Source organism: Ursus arctos, unplaced genomic scaffold (assembly GCF_023065955.2).
Source record: "Ursus arctos isolate Adak ecotype North America unplaced genomic scaffold, UrsArc2.0 scaffold_30, whole genome shotgun sequence".
NCBI lineage: Eukaryota > Metazoa > Chordata > Mammalia > Carnivora > Ursidae > Ursus > Ursus arctos.
In genome coordinates this window covers 35981195-36004438 of record NW_026622986.1, presented here as the reverse complement: position 1 = coordinate 36004438, position 23244 = coordinate 35981195, and the positions used below count along the sequence as shown (strand labels likewise).

At 49.9% G+C, this 23244-nt stretch overlaps 1 protein-coding gene across 6 annotated transcripts in view; it reads right to left on the bottom strand.

Moving 5' to 3' along the window:
• Positions 1-23244, bottom strand: part of DIP2C (disco interacting protein 2 homolog C) — a 395318-nt gene that overhangs the window by 130910 nt on the left and 241164 nt on the right. For all 6 annotated transcript variants that reach the window (XM_026478673.4, XM_026478674.4, XM_026478675.4 and 3 more), the window contains 5 exons: positions 20205-20330; positions 12559-12768; positions 4117-4251; positions 2330-2449; positions 1101-1298 (listed from right to left, as the gene is read on the bottom strand). In XM_026478673.4, coding sequence (XP_026334458.2) covers positions 1101-1298; positions 2330-2449; positions 4117-4251; positions 12559-12768; positions 20205-20330 — 789 coding nt within the window. The remainder of the gene's footprint in view (positions 1-1100; positions 1299-2329; positions 2450-4116; positions 4252-12558; positions 12769-20204; positions 20331-23244) is intronic.

Genomic DNA, 23244 nt, shown 5'->3' with positions numbered 1-23244 from the left:
ACTTCATCCTGGGTGAAATGCTCATTATGCACTTAGAATTATCCAAAAATGGGGCACCTGGGGGGCTCAGTCGGTGAAGCATCCGCCTTCAGCTCAGGTCATGATCTCGGGTCCTGGGATGGAGCCGGTGTCAGGCTCCCTGCTGAGTGGAGAGCCTGCTTCTCCCTCTCCTTCTCCCCCTGCTTGTGCTCGCTCTCTCTCAAATGAATAAATAAAATCTTAAAAAAAAAAAAAAAAAGAACTACCCAAACGTGCCCTAAAATGACGAGCTGTGAGACACACGCTCGTGAATCTCACAACCCATCTCTGTTGGGGAGGCGCATGGGTAATGGCGGAGTCCAGGCTGGCACCTCCCAGGGCCCCGCAACCCGAAAGGCTGGACTCTGCACCATTTAACCCAACATCGGCTTCTTCACCGGGACTGCCAATGCAGCAATCAGTGTCGTTCCTACTGCCAGCCCAAGCGCGCTACGGTCCAAACACAGAACTGAAAGTTAGACAAGGTCATCTCATCTCACACCTGCAGACCCAACACGAGCTGGTTTAGTCTTCGAGTTAGTCAGCCAGTTTCTTTGCAAAACAACCTGACCATGTGCTTTCTCCACAGCTCCTTACCCAGGAACATGAGAAAGAAATCTCTCTGGTACAGTCAACAGTTCCCAAAAGTTTACAGATTCCAGTATGAGTGGAATCTGAATGAGGAACTAGAGAAAAGCCTGTTTCTCTTGCTTTTTTGCGTAATCACTTTGGAAAGAGACGGTCTTTTCTGAGGGATCCATGTCAAAGAGTTTAGACATGAATTCTTCAACTACCCATCACTCCTGAAGGCACCACTTTCGAGAATATCAGACACATTCCAAAACGTAAAATCCAACGTCTCGTTCGGGTTATGACCCACTGATTTCCTGTACCCATCTCTGGATTTTACACAGGAAACATTTAGCAAGTAATAACTTCATACTCAAGCTAAATACTTTTCCTAAAACATTTCCTTTCAGGGCCCCATTTGTTTCTGTACCGGACATGGAAGGCGGTGCGAGTCAGCCCGCCTGAAAGTGGCCACCGGGTGTTGGGAAGGTGAAGGAGGCGCAGAGAATTACCATAAGTGAGGATGTACAGGGGCTTCCCGTTCGTGTCCATCGTGGTCAAGCACGGGGCCTTCGGGGAGATGGTCCCCCATCGCTGTAGCGCGGCTTCCAATGATGGGGGCCAGTTGGTGACCACTCCCAGCTGCTCCCCGCGCATGGCCAACATCTGCGCTCCCTCTGGCTTGGGTTGGTTCGGATCTGGTTGTTGAACTAAATACATTCGAACGGAAAGAGTTTTCAGGAAAAATACATCCCTATTAGCGCAATCACCGTTTTTATTCTTTTTAAAGAGAGTAGGACACTTACACAAGTTTACTAGTGGACAGAAAGCACGCATGCACGCTTTTCTAGAATCAGAGACAGGACCCAAATCCTGGCCTCAGGGACAGAAAGGAAGCACTTAATTCTTACACTTTCCGAGACGAAGTTGGGGTGGTGAACAGAGGGAGACCTGAATGCGTTTGTAAACGGACGCGGGCACTGTGCATTTTAACATGCCTGGAGTCGGGGATAGCGACAGCTGTTTAAAATGTTAGTTATTGATAAACACTCATGATTCCGGACTCTGGAGCTCAAATCCTGCTAAACGATATCGCCCTTAAATACTGACTTGTCAATTTGCATTTGCAACACGTACTCTGAATAACCAGCACAGAGCACATTTTCTTGGGTAAAACAGACAGAAATGCCCCGTAATGCAATACAATCTCCCCGACTCTTCTGTTGAGACGAGCAACTGGAGGAGGTTTCTCTCCCTCACAGATTGACCGACAACCCCCACCTGCTGGCCAGAGAGTCGGCTGTGTCCTACTTTGGTATAAAGAACAAGAAAATAAGGCTTTGGGTTGGATGTGATAAGCACGACTTTGTCTTGACTTTCTGTTCAAAGGCTCCTGAGTGTGCACAGGGGGCAGGAAAGGAGCTGGCCACACGCTCACACACTCCCTCCGCATTCCCCAGAGAGTGCGTCGCCGTGAGCCACAGCTCGTTGTGCCGTCTGACAGGGGCCCGGCTCACGGGGCGAAATCCCACTCTGCGAGGCCCCCCTGACACGTGCGCGGGGTACCTGCCCGGCCTGCCCGCACTCGGCCTAACTGCAGAGGGGGAGCGTGCCTACAGCCTCCAGATAGGGGTCCTGTCTTCCGGGGAAGACCGAGACTGCTGATCTGAGCAGGGCCCGGCACGACGGTCTGTGGGATCCCGCGGACACGGGGATAACGGGGTGGCAAAGGGCCCGTCACCTTCCAGCAGTTCCTCAAAGTCATCAACGAAGAACTCCCGTAACGGCGGCCGCTTCGGTCGCTTGAGGGTATTGACGAGCTGTTGGATTTTCGCCGACACCCGGCTACTTACGGGCACCCCTGGAAGACAGAACCACGGACAGGTGAAGGAATGGGCGCTACTTACGGGCACCCCTGGAAGGCAGAACCACGCACAGATGAAGGAACGGGCAGCACCTCAACCGCAGACCAAGCGGCCGTGACGCTGGTGCCGGGGCCCCATCTCAAGTGCCACCCAGGGCACTCCACAACGGCGAGAGCGTGCCCCCGGGGGCACAGCATGGCATGGCCGCTCCGCCAGCAGGCCCGGGGGGTGCAGAGGCCCCAGGAACGACGCTCCGCGACCGCTTTATCGTCACCCATCGTGGCGGTGGGAGGAGCGTCAGACCCCAGGCTGGGCCCGGTCCCACCTCCTGTTCCCTAAACAGGTTTGTCCCCTCGTCATTCACAGACTCAGGTCCCTGCTCCAACGGGTGTCAGAGAGCCGGCACAGCAGGGAGACCGTCCCTGAGGCCTTGTCTCTGGAGACCACCAGCGCTCCCCTGTGGGGCCAGAGCGGTCTGCCGGCTGCGTTGAAGTCGGGACGGCAGGCCTCTGTCAGGCGCTGTCCCTGCGCTTCCTGACGAAAGCGCGGGCACTCAAGGTCCATGGCGGGCCCGTCTCCTCCCCTCACGGGTATCCAGCGGCCCTCCCACCGAGTGCACTTTTGGGCAATGCATCCCGGAGCACAATTTAAAATGTGCTCTAAACTCGATTTTCTGCCTGACACAGAATACTAGCATATAGCATATACTCCTGTGTACAGAGGAAAGTAAATTCCATTTTATAACATAGCTCTTATTTATAACAATGAATGACATCATTTTGAAAACTGAATAAATGAAATGATTGTTGAAAAAGGCACCACGTTTAACGTTTTTAAACAAGCCACGTTAATGACTGCAAGGGGCACCAAGTTGCAGACGTCCCCAAGGGCAACAAGCGTGTCCTCCACGGTACATCTCATTCCGCGGAAAGGTGCTCGGAGACACGGACACCACACGTCTCCCAGGGACAGCCGTCACACCAGAAACTGGGCCAGCTCATGGACCACGACGAGGGACATGAGCCCAGTGGATGGACGGCACACCACGGCCACGCTGGCCACCTTCATGAAAACCACATCTCGCATCACCTCCACGGCCTGGGAGGGGCCGAGGTCACGGAGAGCAGGACGCAGCGTGAGATTCATGTTCAAGTCCGCTACTGCAGGCGGAGTGACAGAAGCGGCGTCGGAACACGGCCACATGGAGGAACGAGGGACGCAGCACAGCCCCCGCTGCTGGCGTAACCACCGCTGCTCATTCTTTCAGATCTGGAGGGAAAACCCTCCTCCTTCAGCACGCTAGCCCGTACGTGCCAATGACGTTACGTTTCACTTCCGCTGCCCTTTTAACAACTGCTCACGGGCTTCACACTTCCACGCTAATCTCTTAATTGCTGAACCAACATTTGTTATCGATTAGCGAGCTCATAAGAATCTTATAAAACATCTGTTTCTTCTCAAGACTACATTCCCACTACACCGATATTTTTCCCAACGTGGAAACACTCTTGGCCAACGTGGAGATAATTTGCATTTCTCGTGCTCCCGCCACCTTCCGTGGGAGCTACGTGACAGGCGGAGTCCACAGTGCACCCACAAGAAACCTCTGGCCCTGCACACGGAAGGGGGTTTCTGAAGGAGTCGCCACCGCCCGGAGACCTACCGTCGCCCGTCTCCATGAGCTCCGCGTTGCCATACTTGGGCGCCGTCCGCGATGTCGTCGAGCCCTGCGGCCTTTCCACTTGTATTGGGTGTTCTGAGGTGTAAGTGGTCACGTCAGGAGGTGCAGAGTGATTTTCTAGAAAGAAACAAATCACACGTTTTCTGATCAGCATGACCAAGTTATTCTGAAGGCGAAGTGAGCCACGGGGTCTCACAAACTGCCATGTCCCAAGAAAAGACCCAGATTCTGAGCCCACGTCCGCTGCAAGTCTCAGCACAAAGATTTTATTTATGTATTCGACAGAGAGAGAGGCAGCGAGAGAGGGAACACAAGCAGGGGGAGTGGGAGAGGGAGAAGCAGGCTTCCTGCTGAGCAGGGAGCCCGATGCGGGGCTCGATCCCAGAACCCTGGGATCATGACCTGAGCCCAAGGCAGACGCCTGACTGAGCCCCCAGACACCCCACTAAGGATGATCTTTAAGGTAATCTTCGCTGCTCAAAATGGAACCAAGGACGGCTCCCCTCCAGACATAAAATTACAGCGGGAGCCACACCGATAAATCACTGTGGCGCATTAACTAAAATGTTTCCAAACAGCCTGTGGAAACAGAGATGTTGTAAGTTATGTGTTTGTTCACGAAAGAGTAATTTCCTTGTTGTAACAGAGGCAGCAAAGAGCTCGAGCTCTGCAGGCAAATTCTGGGGTCTGCACCCAGCTCTGCACGCCCCCCAGGTCGTGGGGCGCGTCTCAGCCTCTCATGCCTCAGTGTCCTCCTCCCCGAAACGGGACTGACATGGCAAGCTCCCTGCGCGGTGCAGGAAATGAATTAACCCTACATAAGGCTCTTAGGACGTTTTGTGATCGAGGGTAAGCGTTCAGGAAATATCGGCTGCTCTATTTGTTTTAGCACACGATACTCAATAACCGTTCAAAAAACGTGTTTTAAGTGTGCATTGGTGCCGCGTCCCTCAGCGAGACGTGCCCCGGTCCTTCCCCACCGCGGTCAAGATTGTCACGCGCTCATCAGTTACACGGGGGCAGCTCAGTTTTTGTATTTAATGAAGGTGTGAGGGACAGCGTGTCAGACGAGACTACCAGTTCTCACAACGCGTTGTACGGTTAATCCCAGCATCTCGGTGCTCACTGGGCGGCAGCTCGTGAGGGTTCTGCAGGCCCACGCGCACATCGGGGGTCAAAGTGCAGCCATTCTGCATCTGCCCGCGAGAAGGCCAGGAGCACGGAGCTGGGGACAAACAGTTCTAAGCAGGCGGATCCACAAGTACGGACTGCATGGACGGTGCGGAGCGACCAACCGTCTACACGGGGGACCTCGTGTCACTAAGGGACACCTGTGCAGTGAGGCCGCAGCCGCAGCAGTCACGCGACCCGCGGGCGAGCTTCACAGGGAGCAACCCGGGGTGGCCAGCGCATCCCGACGTGCCTGCACGGTCCCAGGCACGCGGACTGAGCGGGCACGAGGACGTGCACACGAGGCTGGGGCTGCCAGCGTCACCCGGTTTGGTGCCCGGTTCCCTGCTCATAGTTGATCCCCGGGACCCATTACTCACCTGTCTGTGCTTCAGCTTCCTTTTCTGAACGATGGAGATCATAACGACAGCACTGACCTTAAGGTGGTCGATACAGGCAAGCGCCCGAGCGCTGTTACTGTTGGGCGCAGAGACGTCTGCTAAAGGACAGACCGCGGCTGCACCACGGGGTGAGCGAGGCGGGAGCAGAGCACCTGCAGCAGCAGCCGTGGCGTCTCCGCGTAAGGTCACCGCGGTGTCTCTGCGCAGACCCGGGAACACCAGAGCTCTAGGCACAGGCCCTCCACAGACGGCTGGGTTCCCTGCGTCTCACCTCCCTCTTCCGAGTATCCGCCCTGGTGTCAGCCGAGCTGTGTCCCCTCACCAGTCACGTGCAAATCCTCACCCCCAGGACCTCAGTCAGGTCTCCACAGGGTTCACTAGGGTGAGCCTAACCCCACGTAACTGGGGTCCTCATAAGGAGGACGGGACACAGACACGTGCAGAAGGACGGCCACGCAAGGACACGAGGACAGGAGGGTGTCTGCACACCCAGGAGACACCAGCCCTGCCCACGCCTGCACCTCGGACTCCCAGCCCCCAGGAGGTGGGACGAGAACCTCTGTTGTTTAAGCCCAGCCCGGGGTGCTCTGTGACAGTGGCCTGAGCAGACTCACACGCCCCCGAGGGCAACTCCCTGGGTCTCAGCTCAGAAAGGAACACCTCTGGGGGGGGGGGGGCGAGGGAGGCCGCTCTGTCCGGTCACCGAGGGACATGCGTCAGGGGCTCTCTTCCATGTTGGAGGCTGTTTCCACCGTCTTCATCAGACCTGCGACTGCTTCTGCCAAACGCACCTCGCTCCACGGTGAAAGGTGATCGGTTCTCTGTGGCTAAGTGGAGCCCTCACTGGGGTCTCCCATTTCTCGGGAAGAGGCACCAGACGCACACGCGTCATGAGCAAGACTCCAGCCACAGCCCTTAACAAGCAGCCGAGCTGGGAGCTCACTGCGTCGTGGTTTTAATTCAGATTTGCTTGTGATTCAGTTACGCTGTGGCCATGTCATCGGTGGCCGCCCATCGGGTTTGTGCTGGGAATGATGCGTGGTCTGCGTGCGGACGCTGGGGAAAGAATGATTCTGATACAACTGGTGATTGCGAGGAAGCAAGAAGTGGGATCCCTGTTACCCCCAGAGCACCCTGTGTGCCCAGCTGCTCGGCTCACACGCCTTTCAGGTGCGGGCGGAAAAGCAGGTTTCTCAATGACGTCACGGAGGTGGGCCAGACATGACCTTCTCGAGGGAAGGAGCTGGCCCTCGGAGGGGTCGGAGCATCCGCTCTGCTGCTGGGGGCCTGGCCTGACCACTGCCTGCTCGGGTCCCTCCTCCCCACACAGCTGATCAGCAGAGAGGACTTGCTCCGAGTGTCACCAGCTGTCGGCCGAACCCGTTCCTGCCGGTGGTGATCCACACTCGCCTTTCACGTTCCAGGCGGACCATCCGGACACGGCAGCTAGAGGTGGCTGCAAGAGGGCGAGGCCGTTCTGTGCACCAGCATTTCTCTGGGCCAAGTTCTGAGTCAGGGTTGACTTCAGGAGGCCTGCCAGGCTGTCTGACCTCAAACACGGATGCCGTGTGATCCCATGAAGACAGGACAGTGACGGTCACACAGGTCTCAGGAAGTACACGCTAGATCAGAACAGCAACCTTCGACTTCCAACAACAGCCTCTTGATTTTTATATCCACAAATTCAAATCCCTGATGATGGGCTCCAACTGTCCCAAAGCCTCCACAGACCACAGACCCTGTGGGGGGGGGGGCTGCTGGGGACACTGAGGTCTTCACTGTTAATGCAAAGTGTACCTGAGCTGTTGTCTGGAAAGGAGTTCTCTTCTGTTCTGACGAGCAGGTGCTCCTACGTCCCACCCGTCGGGTCCTGCTGACACCACGCCAGCGTTCCCAGGCCTCAGACTCCCCACGGCAGAACAAGGGGTGGTGAGCCCTCACCGGGCGGAGGGAACCAAGTGACAGGGCGCCTCGACCCCCTGGCTAGGACATCCTTACCCTCAGGCCTGCTGCCCAGGCCTGCGCTTCCCTCCGCCTTTTCTCCCGCTGGGTGGGGACCCTCTCAGAAGCCCCAAGAGAGAATCTGTGAAACTCACGTGCACCAGCTGTAAATGACTCTGTTACTACTTTCTGAGTTAAATGCATTTAATGTTGCAAACAGCAGAACGAAACAGATGGGTGTCTCTAGCGTGCTCCACGCTGAGCGTGTGCAAGCTGGTGAGGTGCTCCCGGGGCACGGGGCGCATGACGGAGGAGGGGTGAGACACTTCTGGATCCAAGACTCATTACTTTGACTCTAAGTACAAAGCCCAAATAAGCAAGTGTTGAGGGGAAACCGCAGGAAGAGACAGGAGCAGACCTGTGTCCTAACAGCACCGAAGGAGCAGCAGGGCTCCGAACAGCACGAAAGGCAAGGACATGAGGGCATCAGGGGCTGAAACAGTCCGGATGGGAGGCGGGGGCCTGGAGGCGGGGGCCTGGGAGCAGTCACGGAGAGGAACAAGGCTTGCAACACGTGCGGCAGCTGAACACCCAGAACGTGGATGCACGTGGGTCATGGGAACAAGGAGCCACGGATGCTCAGGTCTCGAGCCTGCTCCTGGGACGACAGCCTCTTCGACAGGCTAGTCCCGGGGTATGGGGGACCATGTGCAGTGTCGGAGGCGCTCTGAAATGGGGGCTGTGAGGGATTTCACGGTGGGAAATGCAGACCTACGTGTCAGTGAAGAGCAGGTGGCCTTGAAGACCTTGTGAGTGCATGAAGTCAGCAAGAACGTGGAGAGACAGCAGGACAGGAGCCATGAGAGGGGAGGGCCAGCGTGTGGTGCAGGCCAGGAGAGGAGGCCGTGAGCGGTCGGTGACACCCCAAGCTGGGAGGGAAGAGCTGACCTCCCAGGAACCAGCATCAGAGAAAGCATGGGCCTCAGAAGAGTGAGCACCCCTCTGCAGAAAAGGAAACAGGAAGATGCAGCGAGAGACAGGGCGATGTCTGAGCTGGAAAGGCCTCTGTGCTTAGAGAACTCTCCCCAAGCAGATGGACACAGAAGGGTGGTGATGTTCGCTCGCTGTCCCCAGCATTTCTGCAGATATCAGCTTTCCACTCAACTAAATGTGACGACGCAGGGTGAGAACCGTCCACCTTCCCCGCTGGCTGTCCCAGTAGCCTGGTGTAGAGCTCCCTGAGCAGGGGGCGCCCAGCAGTGCGTCACGGGGCCGCCTGCCACCTGTCTTTATAAATAAAGTTTTATTGCCACACGGACACACCCACTGCTTACAGATGCCTCTGAGAGCAGAGTGGAACAGTCCCAGCAGACACCGCGGGGCCCACGAACCCATGTCATTTACTCTCCGGCCCTTTGACGGGAAAGCGTGCTGACCGTGTGGCAGTCGGGGAGCTCTTGGGGTGAGAGCTTTGCAGGGAGACCCCAGCCCCAGGCGTGTGAGCTTCACCAACATCACTGTCCTCGGTAAGTATCTGATGTTTTAAGACTATAAATGTTTGAAAAGTACCAATATAGAGATTGCAAGCGAATTTAATACTTCGGATGATTACACATAAATAAATGGGGGAATTTATCACCATGGTGGCCATTCAAGCCCTCAGAATAAATTCCCCGGGAAAGGGGCGTCTAGACACGAACACGTAATTGCCAGGCTGCGGGCCCACCGGGCAACACGTGTGTGGGGAGCGTGGCTGCCCAGGGCAGTGGAGGGCACCTGACGAGGACTGGCTCGCTGACGCAGCACACACTGCATTCCCATCAGTGAACCCTAACACCGTCTGCAACAGCAGCAACCCCTACAAATGTCCGCTGATGACAATGCGCCCCACACGGGGGAAAGCAAGCCCTACGAGATGGCGTCTCGGACGGGCCTGCCAGCAGACGGGACACGGCCTCACCCACGTGCCCAGAGCTACAAAATGACCAGGAGGCTCCAGCAAAAGTCTATTTGCTGGATGAACAGTCTGATTCTAACCCCACAAACTATGTTATGTATTCTGCTCTGTTCTTACCTCTCAGCCTAGAAAAATACTAGTCTTTTCCGCCCAATTTTTCCACCTCCACGTTTCCCGCCATGCTTCTCAGAAACGTTGTCTCCTGAAGTTTAGAAGCAATCCACTAGTCCTCCTGCTCTGGGTGATGCCCCTGGGCTTCTGATGTTGATGCAGGACTTGAGAGCGGTTAATCCTCTCTTTTCCAGTTGTCTCGAGCGTGTTACACGCACAAGGTTTTGAATAAACACGTCCCAGGAACGATCTGGAACATTCCGGAACATTCCGGTTCTCACTGGAACGAGGGCCTGCGATGAAGGGTTGGTGTTCCTGCCTGACCTGCGGGAGCCGACGGCACGGGGCATGTTTTGTTGCATCTCTGAACGGGAAGGTCGTGGAGGCCTTGTGTCGCACACCATGAGAGACCGACAGCAAGTGGGGCAGAAGGAAGGAGAACTACCTGGAAGGGTCTTTGCACCGAACACGGAGCTGGCCTGACTATGGGGGTGCACGTAGGGGGCCCTATGTATGTCATCACCGTGAAAACCACAGAACTTGGGATTTCGCTTCAGCAACAGAGTACAACAGCGCACATTGCGGCAGACTCTTCTTGGCCTCCGCGGTCTGTGACCCTGGGCTTCCCTCCCCCGATGGGGCAGAAGCAGCGCCCATCGCTCTGGATAAGCACCTCGCGGATGCGGGTGAGAGGTACGGGTGGTGGTGCGTTTGCTCAGATTCTTTCGTGCGCGCGCACACACACATGTACACACACGCTTTTGTGTCCTCGACTTCAGATGGTCTCAACAGACACCCACACGCGCACACGCGCACACACACCCTCATCCCCTACACCTTGGGTGGTCGCGACAGAAGCTCAGATGCCGCCAGTCCTCCGCTTCCCCCTCTGCTGCTTTGCCAGAGGAACTGTTGTTCTCCTTTATTCACTGTTTTATTGTATCTTGCCTCTGCTTTCTTTCAAAATTTTTCACATTTACAGAAAATCTCCAGATATTCTAGGAACTTCTCTTTGTGCCCGATGAGGAACGACCGCAGCGTCACACACGGTGGGTTCTGCCCAGGTTGCCTTGAGACGTGAGGTATGTGAGTCATGGCACCTTTTATAGTCTGGATAAATTTAATCCTCCGTGCTATAATTTCCTCCAGATTTCACACGAAACGTCACAAAGGGAGAACCAGATGAGGTGATTAATTTGTTTGAAATTATATGTTTCTCTTGGTAAGATTCTGAGACTTCCTTAAAAGTGAACAGAATTCCAGCGTGCACTGGCTTCCCGGGCCGGAGTGAGCGGCGCGTCTAACCCTCCACGCAGGTGTCGGACAGCACGGGCGGACGCTGCCCCAGGCTCTGAACCACACGCGAGACAAAGCCAGACCTGTGTCGCCGTCACACCTCTCTCAGTAGTCTGTAACGTACTCCGATTTCCACAGCGGTTCTCGGTGTTCACGGAGCCGTGTTGCTGTCACTCGCGGTGTAAAACCGAGCTCTGATAACACCACTTAGCATTGGACTGTCACCACCCAAAAAATAAGAATTTTCCTATTTTCTCTTTTTTACTCACCACAGCTCTGAGAGGTACAAAGCAATCATTGTTCCCTTTTTTTCCCACTAAAAAAACCAAAGCAGGAAGAAGTGGCTTCTGAAGACGCCAGCAGCACGTTTGTGTGGGAACGGAGACTAGACTAGTTTCTGCAGGAGAAAAAAGCTCACCTCTGATACTTGTATCAGCAAAGCTAAAAGCTGATGCATTTAACTTCAAGTGCATTCAAGTGAGCGCTTTTGGGGCGAAGTCCTAAAAAAAAGTGGTCTGAGTTTCTTTGAACTCTCTCAAGTAGATAATAATCTAGAAACGAAAACCTGAGTCTGAGATGTTTGCATGGTACTTAATTCACGATCTTTACCTGTTTTCTAAATTTGGGACTTCTGCAGACACGAGGTCTGACGGAGCACCGGGAGGGGTGTGTGTCCTGTGGCAAGGTGACCCGCGTCCACGTTGTGGTTTGAACGGGGAGCATCCTGAACTCTCCTGGCACCACATTCAAAGCAAGTAATTCAGTCTGTGAAAGGTTTTTACTGGGAAGCTCAAAAGTCTTAATCCATCGCTGAAACGGGCGAGCTGAGATCGGGCCGTCGTACTTGCCCCGTGCACACCAGACAAGGACTCGTGTCCGGGCATAAGGAGCGTCAGGCACGGGGCGGGCAGAGAAACAGGCTCCTCACTTGCCCACAATTACAGCAGCTCGTCCAACGCACTCTCTTCTACTCCAGTAATTCCTCACTATTTTCAAACATCTCAGGCAAGGCTTTCTAACCGTGTGCCCATTCCAACAGAGACGCTCTTCCTCATTACAGAACCCACATGGGATGGAACCTGAACCAGCCAAGAACTTGAGACACCACGGCAGAGAGCAGGCGAAAGCAGAAGTGACCGAAGCCCCCACCTCCTCGAATGATACCCGGAGTAGAGCAACTTCACTTTAGAATTCCCTGCCTTGTTCGTCAGACCATTACAACTCCATGTGGACGTGCGTTTCAGTGCGAGGAGAAAACACGCGGACACAGGGTTCCACGGCACCCTAGCGAACAGGCACGCATTCCTTTACGAGCAGAAAGCTCCTGGCATCCCAGCCGTCAGACACATCGGGACGGTGAGAAGCGGCCAAACCGAAGGTTTCACAAAACGGTAAAACCAAAGCAGCAAAGCAGCAGAAGAGTCGGGGCTGGGCTCTGTGCTGTCCCTCGAATGGATCCCGCGGCCGAGACGCACCGACGAGCTGGTAAATGCCAAGGGCACAGCTCCTAAACGGCGCCCCGCCTGCCAAGGGGAGTAGGGCACTCACCTATGTGCGTCTGGGCCATGACGTCGGCCAGCCTGTGGGCGGCGCCGCTCCCCCCGCTCTGGGTGGAGGAGGAAGAGGTTGTGGACGTGGTGGAACCATGGATGGCCTGGCTGATCCAGTGCTCCATGTTGATGCTGCCCTGGCTGGAGGTGGGGGTCCCCTGGGAGTCACCCTGCACCGAGCCTTCGTCTTCTGAGCCCGAAGAGGTGTCTGTGAAAGGGAGGAGATCTGTGAGCGCCAGCAAGGAACACACCCGCGTCGAACGTCGCAGACCCGCCACACGCGCTCACCGCCCAACAGCTTTCATGTGAACACTCTGGAGAAGTTACACCACATCTCAGATAATGAATTATTTTTTAGTATAATGAACTTTTCATCCAGAACACCTTCAATAAATATGCCACAAAAATTGTTTGTTTGTTTTTGATATTACAATCTCAAAGACATACTCACCAATTTGCTCCACTCAACAGTTTGGGAGTAAGTATTTCCAGGCATGCCGACAGCAAGCGGGAAGGATGGGGGCAGCATTCTCTAAGAGCTATTGAACTTTCGTGTGTTTCAGAGTGTGTTTGTAGCCCTTGTTGAGACCTGGGGCGTGTCTCCAAGCTATAATTTATTTTTAAATTCTGTGTGAGTGAAGATAACCATATGCCTCCTCGAAGAGTAAGGTGTCAGCGGGGACAATGGTGTAGAAGTTAGAAGGACTCCCATCTCTTTCCCACCAACCTACGTGCTCAAGACTTTGGTCCTCCTTTGGTGAGGACGATACGCCATCACATTACATATCATAAGCAACTAAATATATTTAACATTCATTTCTAATAAAATTTTCTCACTCATGTTTTCTCTGTGAAAACTGTGCATCCTGGATTTAGATAAAACATGTCACTTTTTACATTAAAATTAATGGAACTATTTTCATTTCATAAGATTTCCCCTAGCAGAGAAATTTTCAAGAATTAAACATTGGTGTCCTTATTATTCAAACACCCATGTAGGAGTGAGTTCGGGTCCTACTGCTGTGAGTTATGCGAGATGCCAGGAGGGATAAAAGACCACGAGCTGGGATAGGCCGGTGATGGGTAGTAAGGAGGGCACGTACTGCATGGTGCACTGGGTGTTACACGCAACTAATGAATCATCGAACTTTACATCAGAAACCAGGGATGTACTGTATGGTGACTAACATAATATAATAAAAAAATATTAATAAAACAAAACAAAAAAACCCACGAGTAGCTTAAGAACATCTAATGAGAATGAGAAAAATGACGATTTGTCTTAAATCAAGACGTGGGATTCTTTTTTTTTTCTTTCCAACACAACAATATCTGTGAAGGAAATTCACACTCACGCTTTGTTAACATTGTGACATGGCCTGCACTGTCTGGAATATTTTTGAAAGTCTGTTAGGAATTTGTTAGAAAAACAGCAGTAATAGTAGGAGCCAGACAAATTCCCTCCCTCTGCTCTGCCTTGTAAAACAGCGGGATCATAATTTACAGAAGAAGAAAATTGACACGTTTTTTAAATTCAGACCTAAGACTTCTTTCAATCTTTTTGGTTGTGATAAAACACAATATAAAATTTACCATCTTAACCATTTTAAAGAAGTTGGGCCACACAAATACACTCATAAGCTGTGCAACTGTCCCCACCATTTACCTCAAAAGGTTCTCTTCAACTTGCAAATCTGAAACTCTGTCCCCATTAAACAAGAACCCTCCATCCTCCCCTCCCCACAGGCCCTGGACACGACCAGTTTGCTTTCTCTGTATATGACATGGGCCACTTTTCAGTACCTCACACAATGGGATCCTACAGCGTCTGTCTGTGTGTGGCTGTTTCACTCAGCGTAACACCCTCAAGATTCATCATGTTGGGGTGTACTGCAGAATGTCCCTCACTTCTGCGTTCATCTGTGGATGGACACGGGGTTGCTGTGTACCATGGACGGGGCACCTTTTTACATTCCCACCAACAGTGCACAAAGGCTCAATTTTCTCCATGTCCTCACCAACACTTGTAATCTTCTGTTGTATTGTTTGTTTGATTTTGTTTTTTTGACAGTGGCCATCCTAGTGGGTGTGAGGTTGTATCCCATTGTGGTTTTGACTTGCGTTTCCCTAATGATCACTCATGTGAGTCATTTTGTCTTGCATTACTGGCCATCTGTAGCCTGTTGGGAAAAATGTTCAAGTCCTCAGACTTAATGATTTTTGAGAAACGCATATACCCATATATATCCACCCAAATACTGCCGTCCCCACCAGGTGTTCTCATGCCTCTTTACTGTCCACCTTTCATTCCCACCCCACGCCTTTTCACAGGAAAACCACAGAAAAATAACCCTCGTGATACAGACACAAAAATCCTGAAAAAGTATTAGCAAACAGAATCGAGCAACATATAAAATGGATAGTACACACCAGGACCAAGTGGTGACATTCAGAAGTGAATTAATGTTATACACCATATTAATAAAGGGAGAAGACCCCTAAGTTAGCCTTGAAAGTCACAGAAAAAGTATTTCACAAAATCTAACACTGACTCACGATAAAAGCTCTCAACAACGCAGGAACAGAAAGGAACCTCCTCAGCCTAACAACTGTATTTAATGTTAAGACTGAACATGTTTCCCCTAAGATCAAGACTAAGGGGAGGAGATCCCCTCTTACTTTTATTCAACATTATCGGCAAAGCTCCAGCCAGTGAAATACAGCAAAAAGAATAACTTAAAGGCATCCAGATTGGAAAGGAAACGTTAAAACTGTCTTTAGTCACAGATAACATGATCTTGTATGTAGAAAATCCCAAGGAGCACACTAAACAACTCTTGAATTAATAAATGTCTAGCAAGGTCACAGGATATAAGACAAAGATACAAAACATCTTTGTACAGATACTAGACTCAATTAAGGGAAGGCAAACATAGTTTGTAAACTGTGTATCTGGCAAAGGACTTGTATTCAGATTATATAAAGAACTCTCAACTAGTGAGAAGACAGACAATGCATTTCAAAAATGGGGAAAAGCGTGGACACTTAACCAATGAATATATGCAAATAGCAAACAGGCCCATTCGAAAATGCAAATTAAAACCACAACGAGATACCATTTCTTATCCGCTAGAATAGCTACAATAAAAAAGACAGACGACACGACGTGTTGGCAGGGACGCTGAGAACCTGCAATCTCCTATCTTGCAAGTGGGCGTGGACAACGGTGGCAGCCGTATGGAAACGACGTGGCAGTTTCCTGGAAGTTCAGCGTACACTCTACCCACAAGACGCGTTACTTCAACTGCAGGAAGCTACTCCAGATAAATGATGCACGTATACACAAACGGACGCACGTCGATGCGCACAGCAGTCCTATCGTAATAGGCAAAAACTGGAAACAAGCTAAAATCTACCAACCAGTGGATGGATAACCAACATGTGGAGTCTCTAACAGGACACAATTCGGCAACGAGAAGGAACGAGTCGATGATGCGACAGCACGGGAGGGTTTCAAAAGTACGATGCTATCGAAGCAAGACGTGGACGAACGTATTTTATAGTTTTATCTATAAGACGTCTAGAATATTTACAGGGCATATGAATTAGATCAGTGACTCGCTATGGCTCAGCGTGAGAACGGGAATCAACTGCAAGTGGGCACAAAGAAGCTTCTGGGGTGATGGAAATATTCTAAAACTAGACTGTGGCGATGGTTGCGTAATCTATATATATTTATTAAAAATCATTGAGTTACACACTTATCATAGGTTAGTTTTATGGCGTGTCAATTATACCTCAAGAAATGTATTGCAGATGAATGTGGGGCGCCTGGGGGGGCTCAGTCAGTTAAGCGTCTGCCTTCGGCTCAGGTCATGATGTTGGGGTTCTGGGACTGAGCCCCGCATCGGGCTCCCTGCTCAGCGGGGCGTCTGCCTCTCCCTCCCCCTCTCTCCACCTCCCGTTCATGCTCTTGCTCTCTGTCTCTCTCAAATAAATAGATAAAATCTTAAAAAAAAATGTGTATTCTACAGTAGTTGAGGGTAAGATTCTGTGAATATCAGCTGCATCAAGTTGGATGACAGTGTTGTTTTGACAATTTATTACTTAAGAAAGGTACTTTTTAAATCTCCGATTATTATTCTTGATTTTTCTACTTTCCCCTCATTATGCCAGTTTCCCCTTTATAAATTATAAAGCTCTTTTAGGTGTACATTCATTATTATGTCTTCTTGATGAATTGCTCACTTGCTATTATGCACGGTACCTCTTTATAACTTGACCTCCCTTTGTCTTGCCATTTGTCTGATATTAAGAAAGAATTGTTTGCTTTACATTTCATGTTTGCATTGTGCATTTTTTCAACCTTGTATTCTTAATTATCCTCATTTTTTATTTAAATGTGTCCTGGTTGGCTCAGTTGGTAGAGCATGTGACTCTTCATCTTGGGGTTGTGGGTTCGAATCCCACACTGGAGGAAGAATTACTTAAAAAAATTTTTCTTCTCCTATAAAAGACTGAGAGTGTAACAATCCAATTAGATCTTTTCCAGAGACTATGATACTGGTCAGTGACCAGTCACTTCACACAGAAAATGTATACTTCAGGAATATGCTCTGAAGAGCAGTGCACATGAAAAGAATTCTAACAAGACACGGTTATCCACAACCAAGGAAAACAGAATGAGAGAAAATGAAGCTTAGCCCTAAGGTTTTGTTCAAGTGTGGTTATAAATATGTAGGTTGTGAATAAAAATTTTTATGATGATGGTGCTGGCATCTGATTGTATAAAACTATCCCATATGTGATATTATCACTAGGACTCTTGCATGACAATTTACAAAATGTATTACACGGTGTACAAGAAAGCGCTAGTCAAATAATTCAGTGTAAAAATTTCGTCAAAAATACCACTCCCAATAATGTTCTTTTGTATTTTGCAAGGATATCTGCACAACGTTTGGTTCTCTGAAGTTTTGTCGTTCATCATGAATGACATAACCACATTTCTGGGGACGGATTCAACACGGGAAAAGCACATACGTGAATAATCACGTTGCTTCTTGCATTTTAAACTCATCATTTTTCATAAAAAAGTAGCTCAGAAAAACGCCTCTCTCCTGGAATGCTGTCTTGTTCTAAACACTTGGTGTAAGTGGGTTTGTTGTCCTTGTAAATCCATTCTGTTTGTTACAAAACATACACAAAATAAAACTTTTCACCACATTAACAGAATCGGGAGTCCAGACATAAACGCCTGTTGATATGGTCAATTAATCTATGACAATGAGGCAAGATTATGCACTGGGAAAAAGCCAGCCTCTTAAACAAATGGTGTTGGGGAAACTGGACACAGCTAATGCAGAAGAATGAAGCTGACCACTTTCTTACACGAGACACAAAAGTAGACGCAAAATGGATTACAGATCTAAATGCGACACTGAAAACCATAAAGCTCCTAAAAAAAGAAAATAGCCAGTAGACTCTTAGAAATACGCCTTAGCAATATTTTTTGGACCTGTCTCCTCACACAAGGGAAACAAAAGCACCCATAAGTAATTAAGATTCTCAGACTGAAGAGCGTTGCACAGTGGAAGAAACCATCAACAGAACAAAAAGGCAACCTACTGAATGGAAGAAGATAATTGCAAATCGCATATCCGATAAGGGGTTAAAATCCAAAATATATAAAGAACTCATACAAATGAAGACAAAAAAAAAAAAATCCAAACTATCTGAGTAAAAAATGGGCAGAGGCGCTCAACAGACATTTTCCAGAGAGGACATGCAAATGGCCAACGGACACATGAGAAGATGCCCAACATCACTCAGCATCAGGCAAATACAAGTCAAACTCATGTATCACTTCCCATCTGTCAGAAAGACCAGTAACAGAAAGGCAATAAATAACAAGTGTGGGAAGGATGTGGAGGGAGGGGAACCCCGTGCACTGCTGGTGGGAATGCAAACTCGTGCCGCCACTCTGGAGAACAGTATGGAGGGTCCTCAAAAAGCTAAATATAGAGCTGCCCTATGACCCAGCAATTACACTGCTGGGTATTGATCTGAAGAAAACGAAACACTAACTCAAAAAGATATATGCTCCCCTACGTCTTTTGTAGCATTATTTACAATAAGCAAGATATGGAAACACCCCAAGTGTCCATGGACAGACGAATGGACAAAGAAGAGGTGGTGTCTATATACCACCATAAAAAGAATGGAATCTTGCCATTTGCTACGATGTGGAGGGAGCTTGAGGGCATGATGCAGAGTGACGTAAGTCAGGCAGAGAAAGTCAAATAGTGTGTGTTTTCACTCACACATGGAATTAAAAAAAAAAAATGAACCAACAAAAACCAGAAAGAGACTCAAATACGGAGAACAAACTGGTGGTTACCAGAGGGGAGGTGGGTGGGGGGATGGACAGAATAGGTGAGGGGGACTGAGCGGTACAAACTTCTGGTTACAAAACAGGTGAGTCCAGGGATGCAAAGCACAGCATGGGGAACAGAGTCAGAGCACTGCGCTAACCGCGTGTGCTGACATGGTGACTACACGTACACACGGGGCGAAGACGCTGAATCACATGCTGTGTGCATGCGTCTGTTACTCTCCCTGCTTGCAAACACTCAGGACTGAACGTCAAAATACTCGACAGTGTGTTGTGTACGTTCCTCTGTACTGTGCAAGGTAATTCAGGTCTGCAGAAGGGCACAGCAGCAACAATGGCATGAATAATATTGGAATAAAAAAAATTACAGAAAAAACACCAAATAAACTAGGCTCGATCCTTCATGTTTTCTAAAGGTACCTGGATAATTTAACTTTGTGCTTTACTCTGGTTTTGAAGACCATAATACAAAGATTGTAATTATTTGGGTCAAGTGAAGCAGAGAACTTAGGTAGTTTTGTTTTTTTTTTTATAATAATATTTTTTTATTATATTATGTTAGTCACCATACAGAGAACTTCGGTAGTTATCAACCATTAAGAGTGGGGTCGCCAGCAGGCCTCTGGACCAGACTGGCCCTCTGCCTGTCTCTGTAAATAAAGTTTTATTGGCACACAGCCACTCACTGCCATGCTGCCCTGGCTCCTGTCACATCTCCACAGCAGAAATAACCGCAGTGTCCAGAGGCCAAACAGTACGTGCACATTACAGGAAAACGATGAGGACCCCAAGTTAAGGTAACTGCATGAATGTTTCAATTCATTGGATTTCTCAATACAACCTCACGACATATTGATGTTTGAAGGACTTGAGAATCTGTACAGACCAATCCAGGCAGAAGAGAAGCCCAACTTCAGTTATAACTGTGGAGGCACAAACTCTTCCCTTTTGCTACACGAAGCATTAAGTAAAATTTTGTTGCATTAAATAAAATTTTGTTAGGACAGGCTGCATCATTTATGAATCTCAATGAAAAGATGAATACACGCATTTGTATAGACACATAGAGAATGTTCATTTCCGTCCCAAGTTTAATTCAGAGTGCATCCACTGGGCCTCTGATTCACGAAATCTGAATGACAGTACCCTTAGTCTGAGAGCGACAAAGACCGGGACTGCTTGAGCGAGGGGGCATTAACTGCAAGGCTCGCTCGTCACTTTAGGAAGCGGGCAGTGGGCCCGCTGCTCACCTGGCGGTGTGTAGGCGTCCATCGAGGTCTGCACAACCAAGGACCTGCGTTTGGAAGGCATGGGCACCGCCATCTTCCTTTCTTTGTGCTTAGCCAGCGCCGCCTGCACGGCCTCTGTGTGGACGTCTACAACAAAAGGAGAGCTCAATCACCCCATTGTTCAGGGACACCCCGCAGGCCCCACGCCTTTTCCCCCTTCGGTCTGGTCCTGTGAAACAGTTTATCCTCCTACAGAAACTGTCACAAACAGGGGTGGGAAGGAAGGAAAAGAAGTAGAAAACCACTGGCTAGAAAGCTGCAGAGAAACGACATTCAAATTCATTCAGACTTTTAATGATTCATTTTTTTTACCCTAGATCCTGCATAAATAATCACATACTGGCTGCAAAGTGCTGTGTGACTCTCTTCTTAGTTGATCTGTGGGTATTTCTTCAGAGGACACTCCTCAAACCGCGTGATTCATGTCAATGCGAGTCACCCCTTACAGGCTGAAGCAGTGATTTCCACGAACACTCCCCAGGGGTGTCCGTCACTGTGCTTGGCCTTTTGAGTGTAGTAGCCCATTGTATTCGCCCCACAAATATTTACTGAACGCCTACTCCGTAAACGTCCTCAGGGCTGGGGGTACGGTGGGAATCAGGAGCTGACGCAGCTGACCTTCTAATGGGTAAGGGACACCCAAAAGGCAATCATCCGGGGCAGGAGCGAAACAGGACAAACACTGCCTACCTCAGTGTGAGGCCAGGGAAGAGTTCTGTCGACGTGAAGTTGGAATAGTAAGAACAGCCATTCTGTCAAGATGAGAATCCCCATGGCATAGAGGAAAGGCAGCTCCCAGGTGGGGAAGGTGAATGAGCAGGTGCTGGCAGAGAGAGCAGCGCCCTGGGGAGGGACGCATCAGGACGAGGGCTTCTGAGGCGGGGCAGGTGGCCTGGCTCCCACTTCACGTCTGACAGGGAGGCACTGGGGACTTTAAGCAGGGCTGCCACGATCTGAGTCCGTGGCGGGAGGGGGGGGGGGTCTTCTGCGCAGGAGAACACGTGGAACCAGGAGCCCACAAGAGGGCAGCAGGCAGGCTCAATACGGCTCCATGCCATCTCCACACAACCCCACCGAGGGGCTACTTCCAGCATTTCCCAAGTGAGGAAGCAGAGGTATGAAGCTGTCCCAGTTTTTAACATGGGGAGCAGCATTGCTAGGTGTGAACCCAGGTGTGAACACCTCCAGGGTCCACACCCTTCACCACCAAACACACCACGCTCTAGCCGTTCCTACGAAAACTCCAGCAGGTCGGCATTTTAGAACAGGCCACCCAACGGCCCCCACGGGCCACCTGCGGCCTGCATCTCTTCTTGCAGAAAGTGTGAAAAGACACTATGAAAAGAAAAGCTATGAAACAGAGGTCAGTATTCATTTACAGGTGCGGGGGAGACGGTGCAAAATAGTGAAATGTTCAGATCTTAAGTACAACTGATACATTTTAATACATGGAAATCTAGCTGTAGAACCATTATCCCAGTCGAGACACAGGACGTATCTATGGACCCAAAGTTCCTGCGTGTGTCCTTCCAATCAAAGCCCACCCTGAATAAACAGCTACTGCTCACGACTTTGACACGCTTTCCTTGGCTCCTGACCTGCATACAGATAGAATCGCACAGACTTTATATGACCATATCAATTCTACTAGCTGACATGTTCGTTCATGAGGCTGCGTGCTTCAGTACTTCACAGCGTCTTACCGATGAGACCTAACACAACACATGACTATGTCATAATCCATTCATACTTCTCCAGTTGATGGATATTTGCGTTATGTCCAGTTCTGGACTATTACAGAACATCTACGGTGAAGACTCACGTGTGTTTATGCGGACATTTTCACTCCTCTTTGCTAAATGTCTACAGGTGTCATTGCTGGGCCATACGGTAAGTGCAAGTTTTAATTTAAAGAAATCGCCAAACCGCTCACGAGTGGTTATGGTAGTTCACATCTCCGCCAGCCGTGTTTGAGGTTCCAGTCCTGACACGTCTGTACCAACACTTGGTACACTCAATCTTTGCCACAGCAGACACCACCGTGGTTGGGAAGGGGAACTCACTGGGGACCTCAGCTTGCATTCACCTGACGGTTGAAGCTGAGCCCCCTCCCTGGGCTTACTGTACTCGAGTATGCCACCTGTCGTGAGGTACCTGTTCCAGGTTTGGACCATCTTTCGAGCTGCCTTTTCATTGTGGATTTACAGTAGTTCTTTACATATTATAGGTACAAGTTATTTTAAGGTATATGTTTTGAAAATATTTACCCTGAATCTGTGGCTCACCATCATACCCTTACCAGTGTACCAGATGAGAAATTTTAAATTTTCATGAGATTTGCTGTATTTTTTTCCCTAACCAGTGCTTTTTCACTGCTGTCTGTGAAATCTTTGCCTACCCCAAGGTCCAAAAGATATTCTAGTTTCTTCTGGAAGCATTAGAGTTTTTAGCATAATGTACTCAAGGTCCATCTATGTTGTGGCATATGTCAGAATTTCATTAAGGCTGAATAATGTTCTACTGTATGGATATAACATATCTTCTTCATTGATTCAACCATCAATAAATATTTAAGTTGTGTCCGCCTCCTGGCTATCGTGAATATGCTGTCATGAACACTTACGTGTAAATACCTTTTTGAGTTCCTGCTTTCAATTCTTTCAAATAAATACTGAGAACTGGGATTTCTCAGACTTCCAGGGAAGATGGTGGAGTAGAAGGGTTCCAACTTCTTCTTGTCCCATGAACACAGCTAGATGACACCCACATCAGTGTAACTAACCCAGAACAAACCCCTAAGGCCAGCACAACAGGCTCTGCACAGTTGATCATAGACAAGAGACCACACTGAAAGCAGGAGGAGGGGCAGAGACCCATTCCAGAACCAAACCGGCCTGTGAGACTAACCACAAATAGGAAGGACACCACGAGTGTGGAGACAGGAGAGGGACAGACCCCATACCGGCCACCCCTGACACGGGGGACCCTGCACTGGGAAGAT